This window comes from Notothenia coriiceps, unplaced genomic scaffold (assembly GCF_000735185.1).
Source record: "Notothenia coriiceps isolate Sejong01 unplaced genomic scaffold, NC01 NC01_scaffold00015693, whole genome shotgun sequence".
In the NCBI taxonomy this organism is placed as follows: Eukaryota; Metazoa; Chordata; class Actinopteri; order Perciformes; family Nototheniidae; genus Notothenia; species Notothenia coriiceps.
The window spans coordinates 1-13,008 of record NW_011348394.1 but is presented as its reverse complement, the minus strand read 5'-3'; the positions used below and the strand labels follow the sequence as shown (position 1 = coordinate 13,008).

Genomic DNA, 13,008 nt, shown 5'->3' with positions numbered 1-13,008 from the left:
GTGTGTGTGTGTGTTTGTGTGTGTGTGTATGTGTAAGAGAGAAAGAGTGTGTGTGTGTGTGTGTGTGTGTGTGTGTGTGTGTGTGTGTGTGTGTGTGTGTGTGTGTGTGTGTGTGTGTTTGAGATCTGCTGTACACATTGGGTTTGGTGGTTAATTGAGCGCACCAAACCCAATTTCTGTAAAGATTATAAACAGGATGTGGCCCTTTAATGTTACACAAACAAAGTCTGGTAATGAAATTGTGTTCACGCCTATTGTGGTTTTGTGTCCGGAGGCTGCCATGACAGCGACCACATCTGACATGAAGTAACACACCTTAAAAGTACGAGAGCATTGGGGACACACCAAAACTGTTTAAAAGCTAATGGAGCTCCCTTCAGGGACCAGTGTAGACGCAGCAAACACAGGCTTCATATTTTATTCATTATTTAGCTGCTCACACTCACACTCTGGCATACAGGCAGCTCTAACTCTCAAGGGATTAAAATTACAGCATGAAGTGCAACATGATGTTTTTTCTTCTGATGATTTTCTTCTTCATCAATTTCCCTGTTGCTGTAAGTACGAAACAATTATTCTCCCAGGAGGTTGTAATTTCTTTGGTAAACAGTTCATAATTGAATGTCTTTTGCAGGATTGTCATTATCATAGCAGTGATTCCGACGACAGTAGCTCAAATTCTCATCACTACAGCAGTGAGTCTGACAGCGATGAGGTAAGAATCCAATCAACCCCATCTCTTTTTAACAATAGTGAAACTTTAGTGAAACATTTATTCATTTAAAAAAATATATCACTGTGTTTGTTTGATCTTGTTGCAGAATTACAATCGTCCCTGGCCTTCGTTTCCATTCTGGCCATTTCCTGGTCTGTGGCCGCTTCCACCAGCTCCTGCACCCCCCCCTCCTCCAGCACCGACACCCAGCCCAACCACAACACAAAATCCTACCACGACCACCCGGCCCACCACGACCACAGCTGATCTCACCACCGAGGGCCAACGAGGAGACAACAAATGAACTGTGCTGATCTGGGCAGGAATAACAGATTGTGTTTAATGTGTGAACCCAGATTTTGTGAACTTATTTTTCGTTGGCAAGTTTCAGTATTGGTTGAGCAACCTTTTTATGTGTATTTTCTTTTCACTCCTCTGTCAATGTTCATATCATTTGAAATAGCATTTTCTTATGCCACACTCCATAGGACAACTTTAAGAATGTACTGATATATTGTGATTTGAAACGTGTAAAAAGTGAAACATTTACTTGGTTGGGGTTTAATTATTCGTTTTGTTGGAGGTTGGTCTTGGGCGGCGATGGAGACACCCCAGGGTGGATGCTGATGTCACACTAGTGTGAAACAGTCTCAGTGGGCACACACATCACCATCCCTGGATCAACACAGCTTAAGAAAGGGATGAGCGTTGAGCCTTTAATACCTGACTTCATCTGGGAAGTCTGTCACTCTGCAGCCTACTTTTATCATGACTCGACTCATTCATCACACTGTACTGCATTTAATCACAGAGACTTTACTGTACCCTTGCGTTATCATTCTCAGAAATATAAGTTTCTTATTGTATTAAAGCACATTCTTTAATGTCTTTTCATGATTTGTGCCAAAATGGTGGGTTTTGCAGAGCTACTTGTTATGAATGTAATCGTGTTTATTAAATTTGATAAACCAGCCAAACAACAGGCCAAGGTTTGTGTACATCAATACAATACAAAATCAAGCACTGAATAATTATTTTTGCACATTCTATTATTTGTATTTGTTGGGGGTTTTGAAAAATAAAATGTAATTTTAAAATACTGAGGTTGCTTTTTTACTTTTATTCTTATCCTCATGTTTTTCTAAGTCTTTACTGTACAATCAGATGCAGGTTATCAGGTTGCTGCCAATTGGCAAAGACATATTAGTGAGTGGGTTTTATACTAAAAGCTCTGAACAACTGTGAGTGTGCATCTGCTTATTACTGTTGACCATGTAAAGACTGGTTACTTGTCACCAGTATTTAATACTGGTCACCTTGCTTCACTGTGCATGCTGGGCTGGGAACACGTAACTTCATACATACTATGTACATGACAAGGTACCTTGTCCACAATGAAACCATTAGCTGTTGCATTATGCACAGCTATTCCTGGATTAAATTTAGATTCTTGAATTAGAAAAATAACTCCAGCTTTACTCTGCCCCCTTGTGCACTTTTGTATACTTGCAATACCTGACAGTGCCAAGCTAAAAAGACATACAGTACATTTTCATACACACCACTTAGTGAAAACTGCATAACTTTGCCCAATCTTCATTGTGTCTGACTACAATTTCTCTCATTCACACACAGGTGTAAATTAAACATTTTTAATTTCTGCACAGTCAGTAGAGAAAGGTTTCAGTGATGGACCTTCATCTTTGTAGGTCCTGGCTTCCCTTTTGAGTGCTTGTCTCAACTTGTGGTCTGGAATTGAATGATGGTTTATTTTATGAATTTGATGTCAGACAAAAGAAACGTTATACGTTATTCCTACTTTTCTACAAATTGTATATTTCTTTTTTTTTTCTCTTTCGTCGCATATTGTTTTTGTTTGACCATAATTACATCAGTGAGACACTGACACATCACTTGCACCCACAGATGGTAAAAGGAAAACCACAAGCCCTAGGTTCTTAATGGTTTGTTTGTTCATTTTTGTAGACATTACAGCATCATAATTGAAGTAAAACTGGCATTCAATGGATTTTCTTTGACTTCACCCCATTACTTCATCCACACCAGAAGAGTAGGTTGAATATGTCTGTTTTTGCTGTCTTGTGATTGGTTGTTTCTCTCTGTGAGTAGTGCATAAGTCAATGCCCCTTACCATAGGGTTTCATGGAATTTACTCTACAAGCTCTAACTGGACATCCCTCACAACTTTCATTGGTCTTGTGGGAATTATTTATATTTGGAAATGATTATCTTAATAGTTTTATCATGTGTTACCCACATGGTGTCTGCAGTACCGGTAAGTAGGCTCATTTATCGGCTCCTACATTTATTTATTGTTTCTGAGTTTGAACATTTGACTTTCATTATGTGACATTTACTGTGAAAATTATAATTCTAGGAGGATTTTAAATTTTACTATATTTTCAGGTTCGTCCAACTGTCCTTCCTCCCCTGCTTTTACAAGGAAAACCCACTCAAGCTCAAAGAGTTGCTGAACCCTCAAACCAGCTACTTGACGCTCAGACACTTTCACCACTTTCCCCTAATACGGAGCAACCGCAGCAGGCGGGGGTCATCCAGCAGGCGGGGGTCATCCAGCAGCAGGAGGTCACCCAGCAGCAGGGGGTCATCCAACCGCAGGGGGTCACCTGGCAGTCGAGCCCCCAGGTATTCCCCCAGTTCATGATTCCAGCACAACACTACACCTGGCCTCCACTAGGGGGCAGTCCAATGATTATCCCTCTGCAGCCTAACGTCTACGGATCTCAGCCTGCTAACCAGCCGACACACAGACAGCAGCCTCTGGTAGGACATAAAGAGAATAAATATTTTGGGTGGAACATTTACAACAAACAAACAATGTATTTATTGTATGCTATAGCAAAAATAAATACCATTCATACAAGAATGAAACTCATTTTGAGTGTATTTTACAGGTTTATCCTCCATATAGTTACTTCCCTCTTCTCTCCTCTGCCTATAGGAACCAAATGGTGAGATATTAAACATTTGTTATCTTATCTTATCAATCTGTCTATGCATTGCAAAAAGAACAGCATGTACTGCTCTGTACTGAACTACAAAGAACTGTACACTGCAGATACAATAATATTTTCCAACCACCCAGCTTGAGAGATATCACCTGGGGGGTCTCTTCAACATTTTCAACAGCACAAGTTTTAAGCTGTCAGCATCTATTGTATGGGAAACCTGAACCTGTAGGCTACTAACAGAAAGTGGTATGGAAATATAAAGATCTGTACTTTGCAACAATCTGTCACTTTATATAAAATTGTATGATGGAAAGTTGGATGCTGTTTTGATTTTTTTGTGCACAAGTGATGTAATTACAGTATAATACTTTGTATCTAATTGTCTGATGTTTCGATTAAGAGACAATTAAGTGCTCTCCTGTCTCTGTGCATAAACAGTTGACAAGTATTGACATATAAATGTAATTTTTCTGTCTTCAAGTTCTCCCCATATGGATACCCGATGATTGTTGAACCAACCCTTCCACAAAATCCAGCAAATCCACCTCCGAACAGTCCTGTGTTACCTGCAGAAACTCTTACTGGTCCTGCTCCTTCAGGTGCAGTTCAACCCGTGCTGCAGCAACAACAGGTGTGTTTACCTTTCCTAAATTTAATCTGACAGCAGTGATTATATCCTTAAAAAGAGAACATATTCAACATTAATATAGCAACATTTAAGGGACAATAAATCCTGCATTATGCTCAGACTTTCTGATTTTCTTCTACAGAATCCCCAAATTATATACATGCTCCAGCAATCCAAGGTAAATATACAATGCAAAATGTAAACTCAGATAGAGTCAATATCACAGTCAGGTTTATATTTCTTATTTATGATTATGTTTATTTTACATTGTCTGTCATTCTTTACTAGAGTCCTACCCTTGGCAGTTTGAGCTCAGAGGAACTCCAGGTAACACATCCAAGATTGTATCTGTCTGTCAGCCTGTTCAAACAATCTGCTCAGTGAACCCAGTGATCCCCTTGATGATCACATTGTTCCCTCTCCCTGGCCCCTTACAGTATGTCTCTTTTCTTCCGTATTTCAGATGGCAGCTGAAATGGGCCAGCTGGCCATGTACTTGACCAATGTGCTTAAAAACTCGCCTGCTGGAGCCATTCTGCCTGTGAGCCAGGCCGCTGGGCTCGCAAACCCAGAGAAGCAAGGCATGGTGCCAACAGCTGGGACCTCGGCTGGAGTCCCACAGACAGGGGGGCTGGCCAGGTCTGGGTATCAGCCAAACACTAACGTGATACCTGTGGGTTTGGAGAGAACAGCGCAACTATCAGCCACTGTCCAAACATCTGTTCAAGCCAAACTCCAACCCACTCAGGGAAACCTTGTCTGACACTGCAGCCCCATTATTACAACAATAAAGTTTCAATCTGAATTGTTTAAACCTGGGTCTACGTGTTTTGATGATTTTTGTCAAAAAACAGTCATTTTAATCTGATTTTTTTGGTCACTTGCAATCACTGAAAACACAATATATATTGTGACACCATGCACATGCACATGCAATTTGACTTTCTTGGCTAAGACTGATTTTCTCAGCAACAGCCCAATCTTGTTTATATCATACGTTGAAAAAGGCCCTCCAGCAAAGCACACTGCCCCTGTTTGGTCTTTACATTTTAATTGTGTTCAATAAAGTTGGAGTCGTTCCTACAAATTCAGTAGTGTCGTAACTTCTTCTATTTAAGTATACAGTACAGCACAGAGTGTTTTATTCTTCCCAGGAACACCATGATGTAAGGTTGCCTTCACAGTCTATGGTTGCCATGTGACAGCTTCTACCCACAGGCAAATACATGAAGCCACAAATGTTTACCATTCTGCATTTAACAAAAGTTGAGCGAGTTTGAGTCAACATTAGAAAGTCTTAATAGGCTGCAAACATGTTGTGATTGTCATGAAGGAATAAAAAAAGGTACAACTGCAATATAATATTCATCTTCAAATCATAATCAGCTATGTTATCAAGTATAAGAGGTAGAAGTGTACAATAAGATGTGCTGTTTTAGAATAACCACTTAATATATATAATATATAGGTACTACAGCTACAGCATATTGTTCAAAAGCATCAATGTATATAGCCTTGATCCCCTTTGGGCTGTGTAAAGGATGTTGGAAGGGTTCGCCTGATAGCATCAATGAGGGATAAAATGTGATGGATGTGCGTTTCATGCCAAAAATCTGTCGAGACATTTCTCACACAGATATAATGGCCAATTTTGTCAGATGAAAATAAAATTCCTTGGCTTGTTACCAAAACCTGTTATGGGTTTGTGCGTCCAAAGCTAATAAATAGGAGTAAATCTCTCTGCAGAGAACACATCCCTCCTCAACAATCCTTCAGTACCCGTGTATTGCCAGAAAGGAAAGGTAATGAATACAACTGACAGCATATAACATGTATTTGATAATTTGTTTAGATGCTCTTTCAAATGAATGAATATTTTCAGATCTTATAACTCAACATCTTTTTGGCAGCTGGATTACAAAATGAAATTGTTCTTGCTTGCTGCCTGCATCCTTGGGATGGCAGTCTGCGCCCCTGTAAGGAAAAAACCTTCACTTCCTAAAATATTATTTCTCTCTTTTATGAATGTTTTTGTTCTGTCTAGTCTAAGTAGCTGTTTTGGAGCTCCATATTCAGCACATTATAAAAGCAGATAATAAACATAATCAGCAGATTGATTTGGCTCAATTGGAGAATTAAAACATTTCCCTTTTTCTGTGCAACTTCTTATGCCTGATGATCATAGACAATGTAAAAATACTAACAGTAAATACAACATTTAGCAATTCATAATCGTCTGAATTATTGAGTTTACACTCACCTGCATTGCCTTGACACTGCAGTGTTATCTTCTCTTCTTTACAGCAGCAGATGTACATGGAGTTTGACATCGTTCACGCTCCGGCTCAGGTACACTGAGACACAGCTGTGTCATACAAACCACAGTAAAAGTCACATTTTGAAACCGAATAACACAGGTCTGCTATTATATGTTTACTACTGAGTCTCTCTAGTTGAGCCTGTTGGTGTCTCTTTTACTTGTGGTTTTCTGCTATTTCTCCTGAATTTAAGGTTACAAATTATATTATTTTCCTTTTCAGGCAGAGCATCTTATTCCTGCTGGAGCCCCAGCTGATACACTGGACGTTGTAAGTATTTATTGTTTAGAATATCTTTAATTATTATTTTTAAAAATAACACTTATTCTATGATGATAATCTGGGTTGTTTATTTTCCAGCTTCTCCCGGTTGATGCCAAAGGAAGGCCTATTGCAGGATTTGTGAGTCCAATAGTATATCCTGAATTGTCTCTATGGATAAAGTACTTAATAGATGCTTAAACCAAAAATAATCAAAGCCTAAAAACATGTAGAGTACATAGTCCAACAATATTAATGTGTGCCTGAATTTGTGTCATTGAAAGGGCCGTGGCTTCATTAAGCAAGACGTCTCCTGGCCGAACGTTAAAGGCACTAGAGAAGTGGTAAGTGCCTGCAGATTTGCATTCCTCTGATTGAAGATTTGTAACATTTTTATTGAACTGATGATATCTTCTCTTTCTAATGTCGTCCAGTACTACCCTTTCGGTTTTGACCCACCAAAACCTGCTCCTGTTGTTCCTGCTGCCCCTGTTGTACCTGTGGCCCCTGTGGACCCTGTTGTTCCTGCAGCTCCTGCAGTTCCAGCTGCCCCTGTTCGACGCATCGTTGCTGCTAGTAAACCAGTAAGTTATATTTTTATTTTGGCCGATTTTGGTTTATTGGATTGATTGATTGCAATGTTCATTAAGTGCTCGCAGGAAACTGCATTGAATTGCAGTGGTAATGCAACAGGTTCATTTTAGTAAATTAGTATTGCGTCAGAGTGACACACTTACAACTATTTTGGCTGAGGTGTGGAAAAATATTAACCCATCAGCAAAAGATCCTCACTCCTGACTGGCTCCTCACAAGTTTCTGTCATTTCAGGCTGCCGAACCCAGCAGCGATGATGATGATGAGGACGATGACTAAACCGAGTAGGTAGGAGCCGGATGTGTACACATACACACACAAAAATAATTGACATGTATAGAAGGCACATGCATAATCCAGAGTTTTAGGTTTTAAAGTTTGAAAACAAAATATTACATGTATTTTCTTTCTTTAAGTGAAAATGTTTTGTGTAAACAAGAACAGTTACAGTGTTTTTGCTCTCCTTCCCACTTTAGGAGATGAATAAAACAAGACCATCACAGTGAAGAGGACCAGCCACTGCTGTTTTTCAAAATATGAAACATGAAATGTTTTTGAGAAGAAAATAGTATTCCTATTTCTTAGGTAATAAATGGCTCCCTGCACATGGTGCAATGCTTGTCTGTGAATTAAAAGCAGAAAAAGGGGCTGTGAATCGTAATATGAATGTTGCTAAATGAAGATGAGTGTGTTTTTTATCCCAGTTTTGAGTCCTGCATGTTTGTAACTTCTATCAAATAAAAAACAACTCATCCATTCCTAGAGTTCTTTGCTTTATACTACTTTTTACATTACATTTCACTAAGAAAACATACTTAAGTACACAATCCACAGACATTGACTATAATAGCAAAAGACAAGTACATTTTGAATCACATTTAGTGTTTGTAATGAGATTATTACTGTGTTCATGTAGGTAATGTTACTCAAGGGCACACACTATGAAGACTGCTAAAACATAGCGAACCTATATTTATCAAAATTGTTTACTGTAAATATTCACAGAAGACATTTTTTTTTTTTCCCGCTGCAGTTGCTTGAATAGACATGTAAGGCTGTTTTGCTCTGCTCTTTTTTTGAAACACAATTAACATGCAAGCAACTAGAAAGCCATTACTATTACATTTAGTTTTAGATTCACATACATAATATACATAAAGCTGCAGTTATACAGAACCAGTAAGGTTGTGGTGGCAGAATGATGAGCAGGCAGGATGAAGGTGTGTACTTCTCTAGACAGTGTAATCAAGCAGAGTCAGCTATTACACAGAAGGTGGATTTGACCACCGGTCATTTAGTAAAGCTGAGGACTAGACACCTGCACTGCACCTACTCATTGGCTCACATCACTAGACTCTGATTGGCTCTCAGGTGAGCTGGCACCCTATAAAAGACGAAGTAACTCTGCAGAAGATACGATCAACTGGAATCATCTCCAACATCGACAGTCATCATCTCCTACAGTCTTCTATTCCAGAAGGTGAGTTATGAAGAATTTCTACACAAGTTAATGCAAACTTTTATAATGACCACCAACCATTCAGGTTGAACTAGATGTTTAATAACGTGATGATTTGTATCTGCAGGACTTCAACAATCTGCAAAATGAAATTGATCATCCTGTGCCTCTGTCTGGCCAGCGCCTCAGCTGCTCCTGTAAGTTTTAATAAACAAAGGGTTTTTTTTTCTCAATCCAGGCAGGTTTATGAAGTTTTTTTAATTTCTGTTTTTCTCTTGCTTTTCAGTCCATCTTTCATTACCTGCCTCATTATGCGGGTTCCAGGCCACAGGTAGCACCCTCACAGGTAATTGTTGTGGGGTGTTTAAGCCTTTCAAAAGTTTTTTGTTTGTACAAATGTAAACATACTACTGAATAAAGGCTCAGGTATGAGACACAGCTGAAATATTGCTATGTAGAGTTAACTGTAAACTGACATTTTTCCATCTAAATTTCACATTCAGGTGAGAAATCCCTTCGGAATTCCATCTCTGCCACAACCCGGTGCAGCTGGTGCCTACAGCGTGGAATTGGTGAGAACCTATTTTATATGCAGGCTTTCTATTGAGAGATTTATTTTTGACAGTCTGTACTCAGGTACAAATTCTAATGCTGCACTTGTGTTTTTTTCCTAAGATTTTTCCTCATAACTTTGCTGGTGGTGCCGGTGGGTCCAACCCTGCACAGGTAGACCTACTTTACAGAAGCATCTTCTCATACAAATTGGATGTCATTTACATAATTGCTAACCAATTGTCTTTCTCTATTTTTGCAGCCCTTTGCTTCCCATGGTTTCATGAAAATATCCATTCCTCAGCCACCTGGCAGACAGAGCGTGGAAGTAGTAAGTGTTGTTGTGTTTCCCCATTCAAAATTAAAGTAACTTTTGACACTTAAAATACTTTAGTTATGATAATAGACAGAGCAAACTACTTGTTGGCACAATTCTTAATGATATTTTTCTGCTTTTTGTGTTATTTTTCATTTGCAGTACTACCCATACGACTTCTCCCAGCAAAGGGTAAACAATTTAAATTTAATATGATTTAGAATATAAAATAAAACTAAACTAAATGAAGGTATTTGCTTTTATTTCAGATAATGACAAACATCCCTCCTATGACAAACGCCCCTCAGATGCCACATGTGAGGATTGTTTACTCAATTATGACTTTTATATTTATCATACTGTATATGACCAACCACTTTGTTTTTTTCTCACAGGGGCTGCCATTTGACTTCCCCCCTCAAAATATTCCCCAACAAATCCCAAATGTGAGGGTTAAAAAAATCTAAAGTATAAATACGGAACTTTTGAGCATTTCTTCACTCCTGAGGTTTTGCATTTATTTTCTCAGATTCCTACCTTCGATACTGGATTCAATGCTCTCCCATCCCAGGATCCCCTGCAGGCTCTCCAGCAGGACCAGCCCACACAGACAAACAAGGCACTCATCAATCTATGTTACTTAAAATGCATTAACGTTTTTGTACTGCTGATAAACAGAAGTATTGAACAAATTATGAATACATGAAGAACGTTGTCATATAGTGAGAATTTATGAAATTATTACAATTTGGTTTTAATTTTTACATTTTTCTTTGCAGATGCCAACTAATGTTTGAAGTCGATGAGAAGATCGGAAGAATTGCAAGACCATTTCTTCTTCGTTTACATTCAGACACAATTACTTTAAATGATTGAATTTGGTTCTGCAACATGATCATAATCAAATAACCACGTTTTAGGATAGTCAAATAGTCTTCATTTATTTAAACTTTTATAGTGTTATGAAGTACTGTGTAACCTTGTACCTTGTATTTCCACAGTGTGTGACACATGTACTGCAAATGTTTATTAACTCATTTGATATTTCTCAAATGTCATTTTCCTTAAGAATAAATTCTAAGTTTTCAAGCTATATCCTTTTCTGTTTGTTTTCATTCAAAGCATTTTTGACTGGTATCATTGTTGTATGTGTTTATGTGGTCAACCAGCTCATATTTGATAAATAATCATATAAATGACTGTAGAACAGAAAACTTTGCTTTCGTCCTGACAGTCCTAAAACCAAATCAGTGTTCAATGATGTACAACAGATAAAAGCAGCAACAATTTACCTAAATCAAATAGTTTGCTTTTGCAGAATTATTTTATATTGGTCAGCTAATTCCTTAATGAACAATTGCGGCTGGTTTACAAAGCTGTGGTCCAACGAAAACAATCCATCAATCTTTTTTTCCAAAGGACAATTCCAGCCCATCCAGAAAGCTATTGGTTTCAATTTATTTCATTGCTTGATGCAAAATCCAATTTGCTGGATATAATTCATGCTTAACAGTTAATCCTGTCAATGAACTAGTAAACACTTTTCAAAACTATTTTAAAGTAAAGTAACTTTTTCAGGTGGGGTATGGGCATTGATCATGGCATTGATGATGATCCACCATGGCATTCTAGATATGTGTTTTCTTAAAAATGTGGCCAATATTTTGATCAGCAGGCAAATATGGGCATCCAGAAAAGATAATTGGGGTTAGAATTGAACTTCTACTGAAACGTTTCCTGTGTATCTTTTGGACCTATAGGAATTTAGAAGCTTGTACATTTGTTTTTTTTAATAATGTACAAACAATCGACATTGAAAACAGTGGAGGCCCAATGATTGAGCCCTGTTGAACACCACATGACAAAGGACAAGGGATAACTGATATACAGCATGAGTGTCACATGTATAAACACATCTATTGTGTCATATAAGAATACAAATATCACTGAACACAACATTTACAAAATACATATAGTATGTATCTTGTTCATTGCATAGGCTACTGTACATCATAATTACTTTTCATACAATTTGACATAGTGGTTAGACAATTCCCCACAGTGAAATGTAACTGTCTCAGAAAAATAAACACCATACATGGGAATAGTTTTCTAATCCTCACTCCCCTTGGGCCAAAATCCTGTCACAACATGACTCAACATTTATCTCTTCAAAGCGTTTAACATATACAGGCGCCATCCTCTCACGCTATGACTGTCTCTTCTTCACAAGTTTTGTTTCCTGGAGCATTCACCACATCAATTCATAACTTCCATCAACCACAGCAGAGGAGATGTTGAAAGCAGGTTTAAAAGCTTTAATTGGACTTGTCAACCTCAGCATGATGGCCCTTGTACTACACAGTATTTATGTTAAGTTAAAGTAAAGTAAGTAAAATGCAAACATACAAGACACACAGTGAGGATGTAATAAAAGAGGATAAATGATGCAGTTCTGGGAAGATAAAGCAGCAATGACAGGCAACATAGTTGGGGAATCAGCGCACACACACACACACACACACACACACACACACACACACACACACACGTAAATAAACCAACACACTGCTATAATCACACTCTTGACCTTGTTCTGACTTATGGTATTGAAATTGAGCAACTATTAGTCGAACCGCATAATCCTGCTTTATCCGACCATTTCTTAGTAACTTTTGAAGTACTGTTACTAGACTACAAAGCATTAGCCAAAAGCTCCTGCAGCAGAAACCTATCCGTTAGTGCTATAGCCAAATTTAAGGAAGAGATTCCACCAATACTTAACTCGATAGCATGTCTGCATGTAGGGGAGGAAACTTATACAAAATGTACACCACCCCAAATTGATCATGTTGTTGATAGTGCTACAGATGCGCTGCGAATAAAATTAGACTCTGTTGCTCCTTTGAAAAAGAAGAAAATAAAACAACATAGATTAGCTCCATGGCATAATGCCGAAACCCGCAAAATAAAGTCGAGACAACTTGAAAAGATATGGCGTTCCACTAAACTTGAAGAATCTCGTTTAATTTGGCATATTACTCTCAATGAATATAAGAAAGCACTGCGTAAAGCGAGAGCAGCCTATTACTCTTCATTAATAGATGAGAATAAGAATAATGCAAGATTTATTTTCAGCACTGTAGCCAGGCTGACAGAGAGCCACAGCTCG

General features: G+C 38.2%; 1 protein-coding gene and 2 long non-coding RNA genes across 3 annotated transcripts; all 3 read left to right on the top strand.

Moving 5' to 3' along the window:
• The first annotated feature begins 3,477 nt into the window (after nucleotides 1-3,477).
• Nucleotides 3,478-4,663, top strand: LOC104949095 (uncharacterized). Its single transcript, XR_798771.1, has 5 exons — nucleotides 3,478-3,520; nucleotides 3,652-3,708; nucleotides 4,190-4,339; nucleotides 4,479-4,514; nucleotides 4,625-4,663. It is a non-coding gene; the product is annotated as an uncharacterized lncRNA (long non-coding RNA).
• Nucleotides 4,664-4,811: 148 nt separating this feature from the next.
• scpp7 (secretory calcium-binding phosphoprotein 7) lies at nucleotides 4,812-8,267 on the top strand. Its single transcript, XM_010775377.1, has 10 exons — nucleotides 4,812-5,013; nucleotides 6,083-6,138; nucleotides 6,247-6,312; nucleotides 6,641-6,685; nucleotides 6,877-6,924; nucleotides 7,015-7,056; nucleotides 7,200-7,259; nucleotides 7,350-7,499; nucleotides 7,744-7,793; nucleotides 7,986-8,267. The coding sequence occupies exons 1-9, from the start codon at nucleotides 4,812-4,814 to the stop codon at nucleotides 7,786-7,788; spliced, it is 714 nt and encodes a 237-aa protein (XP_010773679.1). The 3' UTR covers nucleotides 7,789-7,793; nucleotides 7,986-8,267.
• A 1,731-nt stretch (nucleotides 8,268-9,998) lies between these two features.
• LOC104949094 (uncharacterized) lies at nucleotides 9,999-10,268 on the top strand. Its single transcript, XR_798770.1, has 3 exons — nucleotides 9,999-10,028; nucleotides 10,106-10,153; nucleotides 10,232-10,268. It is a non-coding gene; the product is annotated as an uncharacterized lncRNA (long non-coding RNA).
• The last annotated feature ends 2,740 nt before the right edge of the window (nucleotides 10,269-13,008 follow it).

Excerpts from the sequence above, each read along its gene's own strand:
- scpp7 (XM_010775377.1), top strand. The coding sequence starts at position 4,812 with ATGGGCCAGCTGGCCATGTACTTGACCAATGTGCTTAAAAACTCGCCT. Across the intron at positions 6,313-6,640 it reads GGATGGCAGTCTGCGCCCCT|CAGCAGATGTACATGGAGTT; the intron begins GTAAGGAAAAAA and ends TCTTCTTTACAG. Across the intron at positions 6,925-7,014 it reads CAGCTGATACACTGGACGTT|CTTCTCCCGGTTGATGCCAA; the intron begins GTAAGTATTTAT and ends TTTATTTTCCAG.